General features: G+C 39.8%; 1 protein-coding gene across 2 annotated transcripts in view; it reads left to right on the top strand.

The window, feature by feature from the left end:
- The window catches only part of CSMD3 (CUB and Sushi multiple domains 3), a 1,158,685-nt gene that overhangs the window by 108,024 nt on the left and 1,029,797 nt on the right, over nucleotides 1-20,864 (top strand). For both annotated transcript variants that reach the window (XM_039525141.1, XM_039525140.1), the window contains exon 2: nucleotides 17,203-17,425. In XM_039525141.1, the coding sequence (XP_039381075.1) occupies nucleotides 17,203-17,425 (223 nt within the window). The remainder of the gene's footprint in view (nucleotides 1-17,202; nucleotides 17,426-20,864) is intronic.

Below are 20,864 nucleotides of genomic sequence, written 5' to 3'. Positions count from 1 at the left end.
GGCTGATCAGAGAGAAGGAACAGCTATCATTGCCCACTGAGACCATATCTACACTAGACAATTTAACCCCAGATTCTTCCCATCACTGATAACACCAGTTTAGTCATACTGATTGCCTCCAAGGCCTTCTAGCATTTTTAATCTCTGTTAATTAAAACCATTTTCAGAAGGTTTAATTAACTTAAAGGTTACTGGTCCAGATACTTGCCCATGATTAGGCTTCTATTTGGTGTCACTATTGGGAATATTTTTGGAAAATTCCCTAGTTCAGCAGAGATTCAGTGTGGTCCAGTAGGTAGAGCAGTAGAATGGGAAAATGCAAACCTGGGTTTTATTCCTGGCTCTGCCCTCCTGCAGCCTGTGAGACTTAGTCAGGTCACCCTTCTGTGAATTTACCTCCCAGATTGTAAACTCGTTGAGGTCGGACCTGTCATGCATCACGTCTTTGTACAGAGACTAGCTTTTAAGGTGCTTTTATAGTACAAAAATTAACACAGCCTTAGTGATATCCAAAACAGAGATTATTTTGTTTGGAGTTGAAAATCTCAGCAAATGTCCCCTGATTATACTTGTGTGACTGAAAATTCATTTGTTTGTAACTCTATTTTTAGTCTCTTTCCTCCACCTATCACAGGTGTTGCTCCTAAATAACCCTTGCAGAATTTTGCTGTAGCCTAGTTTGATTACTAAGAGTGTAGTGAGAATATTTTAAACCTGAAAAGCTTTATCTGGAGAAGAAGTGAGTTATTTTCTTCTCCCTCTTCAAACAAAAATGGCTGCTGGGATTTTGCTCAAACTTTAAAAAGTGACCAAACTCCCCCAGCAACGGCAGCGAAATTTCCTCTGCCTTCTGGCACCAATGAAGCATGAAAAAATTCGGCTCAAAGGTGAATCTTCTTGGAAAGTTATGAGCAAATGAAAAAGCAAAGGAACCAATTAATACTTCAGGAAGAACTAATGCTAGTGCCACAATTAGAGGAAATCATGGTACATCATTTATTACTTTTAATAGCCAGTATGGACATAAAACTTTATTCCGCAATGGACCTTGATTGCATACTCTTTGGGGCAAGAGATGTCTCTTAATACCAATTGGTACTGTGCCTAAGGCAAAGGTAATTGATATTGGTGTTCTTCTGAGGACAGCCACAATACAAAAAAAATGTGTAGTAATAGTACTAGTACTAGTTCTTCATTAAAACCTTTTTTGATGGACAAATCAGTTTTTTGTTGAAAGATTTTGGATTTAAAATGAAAGAATTTGGTTGTAAGGTTTTCAGTTTTTTGGCAAAACCCCAAAACTTTTAATGAAGGGAAAAAAATCCCAATGAGCTCTGAATCCTTGTGGCAACCCAATTCCCCTGTGTCTGTGGGTTCACTTTTTCTTTCTTTCTTTCTTTCTTTCTTTCTTTCTTTCTTTCTTTCTTTCTTTCTTTCTTTCTTAAGACCTGGATGCTCCAGGCCAGGTATCCCTTCATTTCCTCATCTGAGTCTCATAAGAGGTATCTTTTGGGATCTTAACCAAAAGAAATTTATCAAAAACAACTCAGTGTTCCCCAGGCTATTAGTAAAAACATGATAAATCAATAAAAGAAAAATCCTATTAAAATTATTAATGATATAAAATTCATACTTGGCTGTAAGATTCTTGAGTTCATATACTTGACATTATAGAAGAAAAATGATCAAAGACGCTGTTACTTGAATGTCTAAGACCTCACCCTCTCTGCTTTAAGATATTTCAAACCTTCTTTGATCTTTAGCAGAGCAGTGTCAGAGACCCAGCCCCTAGTGTCAAGTCCTTCATATTGGAGTCAAATAGGCTTTAGAGCAGTGGTCTCCAACTTTTTTGTGGCCAGTAGCACATTCATGTTTTCAGAAGAGTGTGGCGGGCGCCAGCAATTATTCACATACATACAGTGCCGGCTCCAGGCACCAGTGGAGCAAGCACGTGCCTGGGGCAGCACATGCTACGGGGCGGCATTCCGTCCATTCTGCAGAGTCGGAGTGCTTTGGGGTTTTTTTGTTTTGTTTTTGTGTTCTGGCGCCAAAAAAAACCCAGTTCTGGGCAGTGCAGAGAGGAGCCAGAGAGAAGCCGGGAGGACAAATAACACTGGTGCCTGCAGCCTGTGGCCCCAGAGTTCTGTCCCTAGCAGGCGTGGTGCCGCGGCTTCTCTGCCCTGCTGGGCACTAGGTGGGTGCACATAAATGCCCTGGCGGGTGCCCTGGTGCCCACAGGCACCACGTTGGGGACCACTGCTTTATAGTCTATGGCCCTTTATATTAAAGGTGTGATTTAGTTTGTTCTTTGTTGGTGATAGCAACAGCCAGATGAAAAAATCCTTATTATTTACATCATATTTGTTCAAGTACATGTCTAGGGGTGGACAGTCTTCTCTTTCCTGTGCTAATACACCTTCTCATTGTGCTTCCCAAATACATTCAACACTGAATTTTGCTGCCTTGGACAATTAATCAAATGCAATTGCAAATTAATGTTCGTGTATTACAACTATAGTAGCCAAAGGCCAATAGCATCTTTTGCAACAGTTACATAAATGGTAAGTATTTGCACCTCTTCTTTAAAGCTATTGCAGCCTAGTCAGAATCTACCTTTTTAAAAAGATGAAAATTCAGTAAAATCTGTCTTCTAATTTGCAGCAGAATTAGAAGACTCTTTTCTGTGTAGAAAATAGTAATAACTGGCTATTCCAGAATGTTGTTTTGACAAGTAGGCAGTGAGTTTCTAGTACATGACAGACTTTTTTTCCCTACTTTTGCCTATGTCTGACTTTCAGAGAAATTTCAAGGAGAATCCAAAGCAGGAGTTTTTAAGTTTCTTCTTAGAAACTTGATTTTTTTTTTTAAAAGAAAGGGCAATCCCATTTGTGCGAATGACAGGCTTTTTAGGTTGCTTACATCTAAAACAAATCTGACCTCATACTGAAGGGTGTCTCTTTTTGTAAAGAAGGCATTTGTGAGTATAGGAAGATTCAGTACAGAAAGGGTAATCCTGGAGAGCTTCCCCTTTTCCCTTCTCATACATTTTTTATTTCCATCGGCAGAACTCCCTTCAAGCAGCATCTCCTCAATTTTCTCTTAAATCTCTTATCATTCAGTCTTCCAGGCCTTTTCTAATCTTGTTGAAACTCACTTCAAACCACCACCAATATTTGTTTGATTATGTTTAGCGCTTACCTGATTACTCACTGGAACTTTTTTGGTTTTTTTTTGCTGCTTTTTTTTTGGTTTTTGTTTTAAATCTCATCTTAGCTGAACTCAGGGGAGGAAGGCAACCTGTGATGCTTCAGAGGGAAATATGTCCACTTATAAAAAATCACATGCTACTTTTTCAAATCAATAACTTAACTAGCTATGCTGGGCGACTTCGTTTTGCAGTATTTTATTCCCTGTCAGATGTCTGATACTGCTGCAGGATTCCAAATAACCAGATGTGATGTACTGAAGCTGGTGCTTTTTCTCTGGGTTTTAAATAAAATGTAACTAAATTCAGTGTTACATTTACTATTCTGCTACATGCCAATTAGTGTGAAATCTGTAATTACATCTTCTGGCCATTTTAACTTTAATTTAAAAGAGTACTACTAAATGTATGTAATTTCTTAGCAAGTTACTTTTGCTGTAGCTTTCTGTAAGGACCTCTTCTACATTCCATTAGTGCTGCCATAGGCCTGGTCTATATCAACATAATTATGTCACTCAGGGTGTGGATTTTTCACACCCTGAGCCCTGTAGCTATGCTGACCTAACCCCTGGTGTAGAAACAGTTAGGTTAATGGAAGCATTCTTCTGTTAACCTAGCTATCATCACTCAGGGAGCTGGTGTTCTTACAGTGATGGAAAATAATCTTCTGTCACTGTAGGCTGCTTCTACACTATGGAGTTATGCTGGCATAGCTATGCCACTATAGTTCTCGTACAATAAACATGATCTAAGATCCAAACCAAGACTAATTTCTTATCCATTGTGTTCACAGCACTAATTTATCCATTGGGGTTATCCTCTGATATTAAACTTCTTAGTTGTAGTCTGAATGATCCAGCTTCTTAAATAGGAATTGTAGCAGTTGCCTGGGAAAGAATGCAATGGTTAAGGCTGTGAATATTTTAGCTGAGCACCTGCTTTCATAAACTTCTAATGCTATTCCTCTAAGCTTTGCTACATAGGGAGTCCCAAGAGATGGGCTTTGCAGCATATGAAGCAGGTGGAGATTTTCCAGAGAGCCTCCAAGTTCTACTGTGTAGAGGCCGTCGAAGTACTCTGGTTCTGATGTAACTGGAACCTTCTATGAACCTGGAGGCAGTGAAAGGATATGATCTTACATTTTGAAGCAAGATATGAAAGTCTTTTCTTTAAAGGAACAATGTTAATTGATACTAATACAATTGCATATACCACCTATAGTGGCCGGTGGTCATCCCTCCCTGTCAAGCTCGGAAGGAGGCCATTTTGTCTCACTACATCACACAACAAACAATCAATTCGTAGGCTAGGGTTCTGGCCCTTCAGCTGGGCTGAGTACCAATCATTATATGGCCAGAGCCTCCTGGCGGGGCAGACTGCAATTTATGCAATCTGGGGCTGTGATACCCTGGGCAGGGCAGATGAGGGAGCAGTCTTTAGCCCAACCTTCTGGCTAAGGCAGACCACAAATACACAAAGCACAGTCCGTCAGGCATAGGGTGAGTAGGCTGCCAACCCAGAGGTGGGGTTGGCGGCAGGGGGTAGAAGGACCCGGGCCCACCCTACTCCACCAGGTCCTAGCCCAGGGACCTAACAGCGGTGGGGGATCCCGCCACTGGGTCAGCAGGGATCCTACCACAATGCAGAGTCCTATTGTGACAGCACCACTAGACTAATGCCTCCTCTGAGTAAATGGCAGCCAGCAAACCCAGCAGCTCCTTGCCGCACTCTGTCTCCTCTGGGGTGAGGGTGCTACATTGCTTAGTAGTGGAGCTGGAAGCCTGCAGTGGGCTAGAGACATCTGGCTCCAGCCCAACTGACAGAAGGGCCCGTCTCTTATACTTCCTGTCCTTCCCCTCGGCTTCCAGCACAGGAGGTGGGCCCAGCTTGTCTCAGCCCACCAGGGGAGGGGAATGGTGCCTCCCAATCAAGCTCAGAGGGAGGCCAATAGAATGATCATGATAGTACTAACAAACACTAATCATTTATACTTAGAACACTTTTATATGAAATTGGTTTGTTTGATATAAATGTTCTGAGTATAATGGGCATAAAAGTTATTTTAATGTAGTTTAATTGTCAGCCTAGTGTCCATAATGGTTTAGGAGTCAATTAAATGATAAAATTATTTTGTCAGAAGGTTTGAATGGACTCCACTGTTACATGGTTCCTTGGTTTTGGCAATAACCTGCTACTGCCTTTCATGCAAATGACGAGAATGGAAACAGGGTGTGGTTGTTCAAAAGGCTTACCATTTTATTAATGAATTAATGAATTTTGCTCTAAGACATGATATTTGAGGACTAAATGGGAGGTGGAGAACTCTGTGCAAATCACGAGCTGGTATTTCTAAAATCCACAAAAATACTCCAGTCCATCCTAGGAGCTCAGAGTATACTAAGAGCCATCTCTCTTACCCCTTTTCCTGATTCTTTGGCAGAGCTAAACCAGACAGTGTTTAAAAAAATGAAAAAAAAAATCTTCCTGTTTTAATGATAAACAATACCACTTTTTACATGTTACACTGAAGACTAATGAGGCCCAGTACAAAACCTTTGGCTTCTTTGTTAGCATTGCTGAGAGGGAACAGTGAAAATTAAATAACTAACAGAATCTACATTGTGCAACAGCTCTTGTATTACAGGGTATTTGTTCATTCCCTAGAACAGGGGACAATAACTGTGTAATCAGAAATGAAGTCTGTATTTATTTATTTTCAGTCTTGTTTTTGGTAAGCTATTCTTTTTAGGGCTGCCAAGCTGCTGATACTGCTGTACTAGTCTTCAATTGTAGATATTCATTTGTAGTGGGTATCTTCCACTTCAGAAATAGAAGGAATTTTTTGGCCATTAATAAAGCAGCTCTTAGGATTTAGAGCTCTTGAAGTGGAGAGATCATAGTTTAAGGTTGCTATTATTATGCCCAGGGGAAAGATGCAGGGGGCTGAATGAGATTGAGGCCAGCAACTAAATGATTTCAAATCTTTATAATCATTCCAAAAAATTAATACCTGTCTACCATCTCCCCAGACATATATAACAGGATTCCCCTGCAGATTTGGCATCACCAGCATATGTTACAATCTGTCTAGCCCAGAGGGGATTTATAATGTTCTGTGTGATGAGATTCCAAATGTCCTGGCTTATTTTTATGTCTAGTTCAGTCACCCAGATGTTAGCCACAATAACAAGATTACACTTCTCCATTAATATGAGGAAGGAGGCGGCTATTTGGAACAATAGGTCTCTGATCCAAAAGACAGTCGAAAAATATATGTGGGAAATGGGGAAGAAGTTCTGAAATTTTCTAGGAATGAAGGATTCTCAGACACCAGGGATGAAAGGCTGGGAGTTTTGCAACTGACTTCTTTGGGGGACAGGATTTTCAGGGAGAAATAGGTGACCATCTTTGTCTGCCAGCTTGTTTTATGATTACGGTGTTTTAAGCTTTTCAGATGTCTGGAACGGTAAAAGAAGAAGTAGGTGACATTTTTCAAACAACAGGTTTGTTGTTGTTTTTGTTGTTGTTGAAAAGGGCCGTTCTTCTGAAATGAAAAATAGTTTATCTTAAGAAAAATATGTCTCATGACAATTTTATTGGTATTTATTTTTGTATACATCATAAAACTTGTTGACATTTTTTGTTTACTGAGACCTCAGTTTTCAGTCATTGAAAAAGTCAGTCATGGTTTCAATTTAAAAAAAAATTGCAAGCTCCCCCCTGCTGAAGGAAGAACTCTCCTGTCGGCACAGAGCGTCTTCACAAGATGCTCTATAACAACACAGCTGCATCAGTGCAGCTGTGCCAATGTAGCATTTCTAGTGTAGACTAGTCCCTACTCAGAGTGACAGCTAAATACAGGGTGGAATAATTTATTTAGCATAAGTTGTTAACACATATTTCAAGGGACCATTCAAGGTGAAGTGGCTCATTAACGCCCCTCCAGGTACAGGGAGAAAAGAAAGTGGAGGGGAAGGAAAAGCAGCTGGGGGAGATTGGATTTTTTTCTGAAATTTTTAAGGTTTTTTTTTTCCCCTCCAACCAAAGCAATTTAGGAAAACGGACACAAATAAAACAAACATTTTATTTCAACATTGTCTAAATGAAATACTTGGATTTGTCAGTTTGAAATGACACTTTGTTTCACAAATTTCTTTCATTGTACTTAAAATAAATCAAAAACATTTAAAAATGGTTAAGATCAAAACAAAACCTTTTGATTTTTGTCAAAACAAAACCTTTAGTCTGACCCAAAATGGGGCTGAGGGTAATTATTTTTCAGAATCGTTAGACAATAAATAAATCCATTATTTACACAACTCTAGTTCAGAGTAGTAATGGTGAACAAGGATTGGTAGGGAGTTTGGAGGCCCTACCTCCTCTCTGACCCCCTTTTCAGCATCCTCCTTCCTGAGGTTGAGTAGGAGTGAGCAGTTCCTGTGCTTCTCAGAATGTCTTCCGAAGTCTTGCACATCCCTGCAAGGAGTGACAGAGTCTTCTACGTATCTTTTCATCTCTTTATAGGTGAGGAAAGGCCTCATGCCACCTGGCCCAAAGAAAGGTGGCATCAACCTAGATATGGGACAGTGCTTGTGGGAGACTCTGGAATTATTTTGAGCCTGATGCACTAAAGGTGGATGTGCTGGTTCTCTAATAGAAAAGTTATAGGAGAGGGAAGAATGCCTAACTCAGGGGAACCTCTCTCTTTCTGTTGGAAGTTCAGGGAATTTACTTCAGATCTGTGAATCAAGCCCTGTGTTAGACTTCTGTTGATTTGAAATGGAACCACTAACAGCTAGCTAGGCCTACTGAACCATAGAGGAAAATTTACCCCTTTGGAAGGCATTGTTGCTCTCAAATGGGGTTCTAATCAACTGGGAGAGGATACTTTACTTCATAGTATGGGCACATAGGAATTCCTCTAGGAAGTCATTGAATTGGCCACAATATTTAAAGCCAGTGCCAACAAATATTGGAACAGAACTGGCCTCTTTCATCCCTGCTCCCTGCTAGAGGGATGAATTTAGCCCAATATCTTCAGAAGAGCTTAATTGTCTTTGTTATAGCTTTAAAATGGTTATGAATAATAGATTAGAAGATAAATTCCTAAAAACATCTTCTCTTGGATGTAGTTTTATTTATTAGAGAAATTCTATAATGAAACATATTACTGCAATTTCTGATAAGCTTGCAGAGAGGAAACACTCCAACATCTCTTCTTGTCCATGAATAACACAGCAATTGAAGAACATTTTAAGTGCTTTGATGCACAAAGGTGAAATGAAAAGGCAATGTGGCTAATTTTAAGGAATCTTGACTCTACTGAAAGTTTTAAGAGCAAATCTGAACTATATTTATTTTTTTACATTTTACAAACATAGGATCTGTAACATTTTAGCAGTGTTTACATTGTTCCACTGGACATGTCTGCTGCTTTTATAGTGCCAAAGAGCTTAGTTTAAATGTAAAGAAAGGGTGACTGAGGAAAATGGAAGGAAGGAAGACAGAAGAGAACCCCAAAATATATAAATATTGCTCTTGGGAGAATATTATTATAGAATCGGAATGGATAAATATATTTGGTTTTACTTTTCCCCGGCTTCTTTTGCAAATGGGCAGCCACCATACTAGAAAACAAAGTTGCTGGCATTGTTGAAAGCTAGCTGTAAGAAGTGATATTTCAGGAGAGTTTTGAAAGAGGGGAGAAAATTGTGAATTACCTAAAGGTGGAAACTATGGATGCATTGAGTATGGTTGAAAAAGGTGCAGAATTGAAAGTAGGAAGAAGCAATTAAAGTCCTGAAGGGAAATGCAAAATGTAGGACATGGAAGAGAACAAGAGGAAATGCAATCTGATAAATAGATGGGAGAGAACTGGGTAGAGTCTCGACAGTGAGTTGAAGTGTGAACTTGGTATGAAGAATGAAAGCCAGTAAAAAGACAGGTAGGAAGTGAGGTTTATTTCTATGATAGCACAATGTTCTGAAAGGAATGGAGGAAACTAGGGCATGATTCAGGTCTTTAGCAGTAGAATCAGAGAAAATGGGTTGATTTCAAAATGTTGCAAGGAGAAGGTGACTGGGTTTGGTGAGAGTATGTATTAGCGTGAAAGAGGAACAATAGAGAGGAGTCCCAGAGGGCACAAAGACTGCATGTCCCGATTAAAGGGAGGACAGGAGAGTTAAAACTAATAGAGCAACTGGGAAGAAAGAGAAAAGTTTAGACAGAAATGTGGTTTAGTAAGAAATATGAGAGATTTATTTTGAAAAGGTAGTGGGTCATCCACGGAGAGAGAGGAGATGAGAATCGACAGAATGGGATGGATTTCTTTCTCTAAGGCAGCTGTCACTGACATGTAAGTGCTGAGACTGAACTTAGATTCATAGATTCTAAGGCTGGAAGGGACCTTGAGAGATCATCAAGTCCAGTCCCCTGCCGTCATGGCAGGACCAAATACTGTCTAGACCATCCCTGATAGACATTTATCTAACCTACTCTTAAATATCTCCAGAGATGGAGATTCCACAACCTTCCTAGGCAATTTATTCCAGTGTTTAACCACCATGACAGTTAGGAACTTTTTCCTAACATCCAACCTAAACCTCCCTTGCTGCAGTTTAAGCCCATTGCTTCTTGTTCTATCCTTAGAGGCTAAGATGAACAAGTTTTCTCCCTCCTCCTTATGACACCCTTTTAGATACCTGAAAACTGCTATCATGTCCCCTCTCAGTCTTCTCTTTTCCAAAGTAAACAAACCCAATTTTTTCAGCCTTCCTTCATAGGTCATGTTCTCTAGACCTTTAATCATTCTTGTTGCTCTTCTTTGGACCCTCTCCAATTTCTCCACATCTTTCTTTAAATGCGGTGCCCAGAACTGGACACAATATTCCAGCTGAGGCCTACCCAGCGCAGAGTAGAGCGGAAGAATGACTTCTCGTCTTGTCTTGCTCACAACACACCTGTTAATGCATCCCAGAATCATGTTTGCTTTTTTGGCAACAGCATCACACTGTTGTCTCATATTTAGCTTGTGGTCCACTATAACCCCTAGATCCCTTTCTGCCGTACTCCTTCCTAGACAGTCTTTTCCCATTCTGTATGTGTGAAACTGATTTGTTCCTTCCTAAGTGGAGCACTTTTCATTTGTCTTTATTAAACTTCATCCTGTTTATCTCAGACCATTTCTCCAATTTGTCCAGATCATTTTGAATTATGACCCTATCCTCCAAAGCAGTTGCAATCCCTCCCAATTTGGTAGCATCTGCAAACTTACGGTAGTAAGCGTACTTCCTATGCAAATATCTAAGTCATTTATGAAGATATTGAACAGAGCCAGTCCCAAAACAGACCCCTGCGGAACCCCACCTTGTTATACACCGCTACCTCGATATAACGCCACCCGATATAACACAAATTTGGATATAACACGGTAAAGCAGTGCTCCGGGGGGCAGGGCTGCACACTCCGGTAGATCAAAGCAAGTTCAGTATAACACGGTTTCACCTATAACGCGGTAAGATTTTTTGGCTCCCAAGGACAGTGTTATATCGAGGTAGAGGTGTACCTTTCCAGCAGGATTGGGAACCATTAATAATTACTTTCTGAGTACAGTTATCCAGCCAGTTATGCACCCACCTTATAGTAGCCCCATCTAAGTTGTATTTGCCTAGTTTATTGATAAGAATATCATGCAAGACCGAATCAAATGCCTTACTAAGGTCTAGGTATACCACATCTACCACTTTGCCCTTATCCACAAGACTTGTTATCCTATGAAAGTAAGCTATCAGATTAGTTTGACATGATTTGTTCTTTACAAATCCATGCTGGCTATTCCCTATCACCTTACTACCTTCCAAGTGTTTGCAGATGATTTCCTTAATTACTTGCTCCATTATCTTCCCTGGCACAGAAGTTAAACTAACTGGTCTGTAGCTTCCTGGGTTGTTTTTATTTCCCTTTTTATAGATAGGCACTATATTTGCCCTTTTCCAGTCTTCTGGACTCTCTTCTGTCTCCCATGATTTTTCAAAGATAATAGCTAGAGGCACAGATACCTCCTCTATTAGCTCCTTGAGTATTCTAGGATGCATTTTATCAGGCCCTGGTGACTTGCAGGCATCTAACTTTTCTAAGTTATTTTTAACTTGTTCTTTTTTTATTTTAACTTCCAAACCTACCCCCTTCCCAATAGCATTTGCTATGTTAGGCATTCCTTCAGACTTCTCAGTGAAGACCGAAAGAAAGAAGTCATTGAGCAGCTCTGCCATTTCCAAGTTTCCTGTTACTGTTTCTCCCTCCTCACTGAGCAGTGGCCTACTCTGTCCTTTTGCCTAACCCATAGAGTCTCAACACTTCCATCCCCTATGTCCATCTCCACCTCAGTCCAAGTGTGTACATTATTAATATATAAGGCAACAGCTCCTCCCTTCATCCCCTGTCTATCCTTTCTGAGCAATCTGTACCCATCCATACCAACATTCCAATCATGTGTATTATCTCACCAGGTTTCGGTGGTGCCAACAGTGTCATAGTTGTATTTATTTATTAACACTTCCAGTTGTTCCTGCTTATTACCCATACTTCTTGCATTTGTATATAGGCATCTAAGATACTGATTTGATCTTACCTCCCAGTTTTGCCCTGACCCTCCTTTCTCTCTGCCATTTTAGCCCACACTCCCTCCTATTTCTGACCCATCTCCCAGGTCTCCATGTTCTTCACTTACCTGTGGGCTTTGCTCACCTTTCCCCTTCAGCCATAGAACTTCAGCCATAAAGCTAGATTTATGGCACATCTGTGTAAAATTGTTAGCAGAAACCATGGGAGCAAGTGAGAACACCTAAGAAGCAAGTGTGGGGGAGGGGAAGGAGAGGAACAAGCATGAATACATGAACACCACCAACACGGAAGGAGGGAGAAAGAAGAATTATTGAAAGTGGCACTGAGGGAGAATTCAAAGGAGTAGGACGAGACTCAGAAGAGTAATCACATCAAAATGAATTAAAGAGATGTTCCTTGAGGAGAAGGGATTGGTCCATGTTGTCAAAGGCAGTAGAGAGACCAAAGGCAGAGTGTAGAACAGTGCTGCTTAGCCATGGCAAGGAGAAGGACAGTTGGTTGAATAAAGGGGGTGGAAGCTAGTCTGAAGAGGATCAGAATCTTGGAAATGGAATTTTGGTTCTATGAGTACACAGATTTCTGAAGGAGCTGGAAGGTGGTGCAGTGGAATAAGGATGACGTGACTGAGGGAGGTTTTAAGGATAGGAAACATGAATGGTGATGAATGGTAATGAAACAGAGGAAAGAGTGAGAAGCTGGAGATGAGAAAGAGGTTGGAGGGATGGGGATGTGTATTACAGATGTAGAGACCTTAAACATAAAGACTGGGATAAAGGAGGGCATATATGAGAAGAAAGGAGAGGCATGTGGAGAGCTCATGTGCTACTGAATAGGCTCAATTCTGTCCTAACATTAATGTGGCAATATTCTGGGTACAGATGCAGCAGTAAAAGGAGACAGAGAAGGTTTTGTGTTTAGGACCACTAACTTATTTAGCAATTGATTAACTGTTTTGTTCTTGGGTTTTTTTTGTATTGTAATCAGTGTGACTGAATCAACCACATGTTATGACGATGGATGCCGCTATAAAACCGGTTAAGTAAAAGAGCAGTTCTTGGAAGGCATGGAGATTGTGTGCACATGTATGCGTGTGCATGTGTGTGTGTGAGAGAGAGAGAGAGAGAGAGAGAGAACACATTTTTGGGGTAGGAACAGGGTAGAACTGAAAAAGAAAAGATAATCTTGTAGTGGGCAATGTTAGAGTAGTCATTGAATTTTCAGGAACAGGAAGAGCATAGATGTGGAGTAAGCACAAGTTGTCTTAAGAGAGGGGAGTGAAAGATGCAAGTATAGGGGAGAGAGTAGAATTGAAGAAGACTATGACCATGGAGCCAACAGAATGGACAATGGACAGTCAAGAATAGGACGAAGCTGACAGCACTGGAAAAGTCAGAGTTTGACAGACTGAATGCTGTGGGAGAATTAAATCTGAGGAAGCATGGGTGAATGACAGATGTTTAATGAGGGAAGGGAGCGGGAACTATGCAAAGGTAGTGATAGCAAGAGCGATGCTCCATGAAGTGCATCAACCATGTTTTTACAATGTAATTAAACATGATCAATGTAAACAATCTTTTGCAAATTGAAAAGTTAGAATCAGTATAAATAAACTGAACGTAATAGAAATAAATATGGGCATATTGTTCTGATTATATTCATTTTCACATTTAATTAAGTGAATACTTCCCTTTTGACTTAAAGCTTTTGCAGACTTTCTAGTCTGAGACACCATTCTCTTGAAACGAGAATGAAATAATTTGTAACCAATACTTACATTTTGAATTCTGTGTGCAGCTCTGAGATCTACAGATGAAAAAGACCACAATACAAAAGCGCTGTGTTGTCACTAATTATGTCTTATGTAAACAATTTAGATGTTTTTAACATCTGAGAGCCAGTTATTAAATAACCTTGTATTGTATGTTGAATATTTCCAAGTTAGACCATCAGAGTTGAAGAGTTCAAGTAAAGAAGTATTACAGAATGAATTATCATCTGAATGCAGAGATTAAAGCAGTTGGTGTTTAGATTCCGTTGACATGTTCTTATATTAAAGGTCAAAAAAGCATAACTAGTCAAAATCAAACTTCAGTTTTGTTTTTGATGCTCCAGAACTGAATAAATGTCTTATGACACAATGTATATTACCATTTTGGTAACCATTAACTCTCTCTGAGAGATAATATACAATTATGCCATTTTGCAAAATATGAATAATTAATTGGATGAGGGAAGAATAAAGATGTATATGTAGATGAAAAAGTAGATTCCTAAAAGATGAAAAATCTGAGCAGAATGAGCCGGAATATTAATAATGTTATGTTCAGTATTAACTGTCACTTTATCGTACATGATATTTCGTTGTTTCTCTTAAATCCTTATTTAGAATATGATAACTTTCATCTCCTGTTTAGATACAGATTTTTTTCATCATATCCTGTGTATCTCTATATTGTATTTAATAAGCAAAATAATTCTAAAGAAATTTGACAACATATATGCTGTCTCTAAGCAAGGGGCAGCACATAGTGGCAGTGCCTCAGGAGTAGACTAGAGACTGAATTATGACTTTGGGCCACACTTCAGTCCTCTCTGGTTCCCACTTTTGCTCTGGAGGGAGGACTGAAAATTTTCAACAACCTCTTACTTAGTGCAAGGTGAGGAGGCAAAGTCAAGGCTCACCTATTTGGGTAGGGAGGGGAGTAGCTGTTCTTTCTCTTCCAGCACTGTGATCCACAATGAACTTCTGTGCAGCTTCAGACTGTTTGCCTAAATCTGGTACTGTTTTTAACCGAATGTCTATATTATTGGAGCTGGCCCAAAGCAAATAGAAAATGCTAGGTGCAGCTCTCCATCGTGTTCTTACTCTCTTGGGTTCAAAGATGGAGTTCCAGTATAGATGCAATGCTAGAAAAGCTTAAATTGATGAAGATTTTAGAAAACTTGTTACTGGGAAGGTTGTGCTTCTCCTGGATCTTTTGGAATTCCCTTAGGGATTCTGTGGCACATAACTAGTAAATAATTCAGCTTTATTTGGTGGAGTCTTTTCCATACAAACTATATCCCAAAAGTTTTTGGAGAGGTAAATTATACAGTCCGAGTTAAATAATAAATAAAAGATCATTTTCAGATGAGATTTAAAAACAGATCGAGTTGCTGAGGCAGAGATGCAGGAATTGATAAATAAAACAGACTCTTCTGAAAATGGAAGCTGCTGACAGCTGAAAGTTGGCAGGCAAATCTGACATGAAAATGAATCCCCTGCGCTAATTTACAGCAGTTGGTAAAGCTCATATGGTGTGACTCTAAGACCAGACAAGGCAATTCCAAAATGCCTTCCCCAGAGGAGATTTCTCTTTCTTTTGGTGTTATATACCTATGGTGTGGTGCTATGCAAAGTAAAATAGTAATAAATGGAGTCCCATAAGTGCCAGCTTCTATCTAGCAGTGAGGGAGGTAAACATAGACATAGAAGTGGGAAGAAAATGGATCGGTTCTTCCTACTACTAACCCCAGGGAAATGTATTTTATAGGATGATCACATGATCTTTGTAGAAGATTTTGCATAATGCTTCAGAGGAAGGGGTGGACACATGCTTGTTGACATGCATGCCTGAAGAAAAATTATTTAATGAGTTAAATCATATGCATGTGAGCTGTGTCTCTCAATATTTAGGATTTGTCCATATTTTGGCTTTTATTAATCTATTTACTGAGCAACATTACATACACTGAAAATACACAATACAATTAATCATACAATATAAATATACTAAATGTAGCTCATCCCACTTTGAGACATTAAATATCTTCCAGCAAATATAAGAAAATAAAACTAAACCATAATCACATAATGCACATGGCTGTATGACTCAGCCTACCCCGATCCCGGGGAAAGGGAGCAGGGAGATGGATTTAGGAGGAAACCAGGGGGGCTAACAAATCTGATTCGTAATTGATCTGGATTAAGGGGATGCAGGAGTGAATTCCAAAATAAAGGACTCCTCATGCATGATACTCTGCTAGCAGTCCCTTTCCTCTTATAATAAAGGAGGTCCAACTCAAGTGCCTTAGCTGTGGCAGTCTGGCACAAGAAGAGTGACAATCTCTCAGGTAATCAGGCTGTGAACTTTTCTTAGTTAGTAGTAATACTTTGAGTTCAACCCAGAAACCTATTAGCAGCCAATGCAGTTCCTAATGCACTGATATAATGTGCTCCCAATGGGAAAATCCACTTAACAACCAAGTCGAGGCATTCTATGCTAGCTTTAGTTTTGGAACACGCCCCGCCCCACCACCACCACCCAAAAATTAATTACAATAACCTAATTTGGAGGTGACACATATATCATTGGAGAAAGAATATTATATTAGTCTCTCGTGGAAAAAAGTACTCCTGACCAGTCATCATGTTGATGCCCAAGAGCAGCCCAGAATCCAATACCTAATATACATCTGTATTGAAAACTGTGGTCACAGTTCCTCTGCCAGGAGAGCAAATATAATTTGTCAGTTTTTCTGCCTCCTTTCCCCAACACACTGGCACAATCTCAGTCTCTCCTGAATGAAGTCACATGCACACCTTCATTCAAGATTCCACCCAAACTCATATAGACAGTGGCTTGTATCATCTTAATAAAGATATAGCTTCTTTACCAGGGCTCGGCAACCTTTCAGAAGTGCTGTGCCGAGTCTTCATTTATTCACTCTGATTTAAGGTTTCGCGCACCAGTTATACATGGTAACATTTTTAGAAGGTCTCTTTCTATAAGTCTATAATATATAACTAAACTATTGTTGTATGTAAAGTAAATAAGGTTTTAAAAATGCTTAAGAAGCTTCATTTCAAATTAAATTAAAATGCAGAGCCCCCAGAGCAGTGGCCAGGACCCAGGCAGTGAGAGTGCCACTGAAAATCAGCTTACGTGCTGCCTTCAGCATGCGTGCCATAGGTTGCCTACCCCTGTTCTTTACAATGATAACATTAGCTATGAGAGAATCTGCACTGTTTTCCCCCATTGAACATTAATTTTCTTCTGTTTGGCTGCTTCAAATATCTGCCTGTTGCCAGGAGTCATGGACAAGCAATTTCCTTAGAAGATGTTGAAAAAAAATCACATTTCTGTATAGTTGCTACAAAATGTTGTCTGGAGCCTTCGATATTGCTTGTATGACATTTGACTTCATTATATGTATCTTTCTGCAGTACATGGTCATGATATTCTAAGCTTTGTCGTTTCTAAGGTAACATAGGACAATTACATGTCATGCTAATTTATTTTGCTGATTAATAGAGACCATGAATTCCATTGGCATATTTTACTGTATATCTGTGTTAACATGTTATTAATCTACTCTTCTTTCTCTTCTTTCAGGGTTTATTTATACCTGTGGTGGAACTTTAAAAGGTCTTAATGGCACTATAGAAAGTCCTGGCTTCCCATATGGATATCCAAATGGTGCAAACTGTACATGGGTAATAATAGCAGAAGAACGAAACAGAATACAGATTGTTTTTCAGTCTTTTGCTCTAGAAGAGGAATATGATTATTTATCATTATATGATGGACATCCTCATCCTGCAAACTTTAGGACAAGGTAAATGATGAATACTGCCCTATTAAAATGTATTTTTTCTATTGCTGTGTTAAATGTATTTAACAAGATCAAAACTGAGATCTTTGAAGTATGTCTCTTTTACTGTATCTCTTACTCAGACAAGAAATTGTATAGATTCTATGAGGTGTGCCACCACATTTGTCTAGAGGAAATAGATAAATATTTGTAGCAATGATAGCAATTTTTGTTTAAAACCTATAGATGTTTTTCTCAATGTTAAAACTAATATTTATCAGCTCGCTTTTACCCCTGGGCTGTGTGCACACAGGACTGTGTGCAAAGTTCAGTCAGTAAGTTTTAGAGCTTCCAAAGAGATGTTCACCAAAATATGTTTCAGTAGCATGCCCCAGGTACTTCCATAATGTAAAGGGGAAGAGTTTCAGAGAGATGCATGACTTTAAAAAAAAAAGTATTCTATTGCAATATTTTACCTTGCTGCAGGAGTTCCTGTGCATTCTCATTAAGAGCAAACCCCTTTTACCTTACTTTCACACATGACTTCTGCTTAACTTCTGTACTCGGAAAGATAATAATTAAGCAATCAATTTGTAAATGTCTAGATGATAATAAGGTGATAAGTAACAGTCAGCATAGATTTGTCAAAAACAAATCGTGTCAAACCAACCTGATAGTTTTCTTTGGCAGGGTGACAAGCCTTCTGGATGTGGGGAGCGGTAGATGTGGTATATCTTGACTTTAGTAAAGCTTTTGATACTGTCTCACATGACAGTCTCATAAACAAACTAAGGAAATGCAATCTAGATGGAGTTACTGTAAAGTGGGTGCAAAGCTGGTTGGAAAACCATTCCCAGAGAGCAGTTATCAGTGGTTAACAGTCATGCTGGAAGGGCATAATGAGTGTGGTCCTGCAGGGATCAGTTCTGGATCTGGTTCTGTTAAATATCTTCATCAATTATTTAGATAATGGCATACAGAATACACTTATAAAGTTTGTGGATGATACCAAGCTGGGAGGGGTTGCAAATGCTTTGGAGGATAGGATTCAAATTCAAAATGATCTGGACAAACTGGAGAAATGGTCTGAAGTAAATAGGATGAAATTCAATAAGGACAAATGCAAAATACTTCACTTAGGAAGGAACAATCAGTTGCACACATACAAAATGGGAAATGACTGCCTAGGAAGGAGTACTGCGAAAATGGATCTGGGGTCCTAGTGGACCACAAGCTAAATATGAGTCAACAGTGTGATGCTGTTGCAAAAAAAGCAAACATCCTTCTGAGATGTATTAGCAGGAATGTTGTAAGCAAGACACGAGAAGTAATTCTTTCACTCTACTCCACGCTGATTAGGCCTCAACTGAAATATTGTGTCCAGTTCTGGATGCCACATTTCAGGAAAGATGTAGACAAACTGGAGAAAGTCCAGAGAAGAGCAACAAAACTGATTAAAGGTCTAGAAAACATGACCTATGAGGGAAGATTATAAAAATTGTGTTTGTTTAGTCTGGAAAAGAGAAGACTGTGAGGGGACATGATAACAGTTTTCAAATACAAAAAGGGTTGTTACAAGGAGGAGGGAGAAGAATTGTTCTTCTTAACCTCTGAGGATAGGACAAGAAGCAATGGGCTTAATTTGCAGCAAGGGAGGTTTAGGTTGGATATTAGGAAAAAACTTCCTAACTGTCAGGGTGGTTAAGCACTGGAATAAATTGCCTAGGGAGGTTATAGAATCTCCATTACTGGAGATTTTTAAGAGCAAGTTAGACAAACACCTGTCAGGAATGATCTAGATAATACCTAATCCTGCCATGAGTGAAGAGGACTGGACTGGATGATCTCTCAAGGTCCCTTCCAGTCCTATGATTCTATCTTTGCACTGACTTGGACCTCTAGGTATGGTAAATATCTTGTGCTGTCAAATATACTATGTATCTTGTGCTGTCAAATTCCTGGCCAGTAAAACGTGTCACAGACTCTGAAATCTGGTCTCCTCCCATGAAATCTGGTCTTTTGTGCATTTTTTCCCTATACCTTTCAGCGTTTCTCAAACTGGGGGGTCCCAATCCAAAAAAAAGGGCTGTGGGGGCTATTGCAAGTTGGGAGGTTGCATTGCCACATTTATTTCTATGCTGACATCAGAGCTCGGCGGCTGGAGAGTGATGGACACTGGCTGCCCACACAGCTCTGAAGGCATTGCTGCAGCCAGCAGCAGCATAGAAATAAAACTGGCAATGCCGTACCATGCCACCCTTATTTTTGCACTGCTGCTGGCAGTGGTGCTGCCTTCAGAGCAGTCAGGAGAGGTTCCTGGAGGAGGGTCTGACCTGCCATCCCTCATTAGCCGTTCCAGGACCAGCAGATGGAGCCTGGTGTGTGGTAGAAGCCCTTAGCCAGGGCACCCCCAGCCCTGCCCCACCGCAGCTCCAGGCCCAGCGCCCTGCCACTCTGGGTTAAAGGGGCCTTGGACTGGCTGGGGGGAAGGGTGTGGGTGCCCAGCTCTGAAGGCAGCTCAGCTAGCAGCAACAGCGCAGAAGTAAGGGTGCCAATACCACAACCACCCTACAATAGCCTTGTGACACCCTCATAACCCCCTTTTGGTTGGGATTTCCCCGGTTATAACACCATGAAATTTCAGATTTAAGTATCTGATACTGTGACATCTATTATTTTTAAAATCCTGTGACCATGAAATTGACCAAAATTTACCGTGAATTCGGTAGGGCCCTGCCTATGTAAATGCTGATTTTATTTATTATAATCATTGCAATAATACACATCCTTCACAAAGAAAATGCAATACTGTCACAAAAGAAAATTAGGTCAGAACAAATTCTCCATCTCAAATTTTTGTGAGGATGAATGCTCTCTGTCACTCGAGTAATATCCAGTTGGGGACTAGATGGTGCATCATGCATGATTGACTGTTTGGCCTCTGTTTGTATTCCCACAGCTGCTTTTATACTTCATGTTGTATCACTGCTTGCAGACAATAGAGATATTTAGCTCTAGTCCAGTTTTGAGGCTCCCCCTGAGGCTGAGGAACTCAGGTGCATTGTCTGAAGAAAGTGTAGGTTTGCTCATATGAAGAATAGAGTCAATAAGGTCTCTGTCTTATTTGAGACCTTAATGATTACTTATTAGTAATTTCTACAGTGCCATAAATGAGCATAGTGCTTTACAGAAGAAAAAAACAGGTGTCTACCCTTAGAAGCTTAAAGTCTAAATTAGTATCACAAGGACTGATAAAGGAGAGGCACAAAGGTGAGTGCTGGTTACTATGGGAAGATGTAAAAGAAAACATTAAAAGATTGTGGATACTGGATGCATATAACTGGCAAAACTTCCCCATGTAGACAAGCCATGGGAGCCAAATCATTCTTTCATCTATATATTTTTGGCTGCAATCCTTGTCCTAAAATAACTTCTTTTTGTTCCCAGACTTTGCTCACATGGG

Source organism: Mauremys reevesii, linkage group 2 (genome assembly GCF_016161935.1).
Source record: "Mauremys reevesii isolate NIE-2019 linkage group 2, ASM1616193v1, whole genome shotgun sequence".
NCBI lineage: Eukaryota > Metazoa > Chordata > Testudines > Geoemydidae > Mauremys > Mauremys reevesii.
This window is presented reverse-complemented; position numbering and strand designations above follow the sequence as displayed.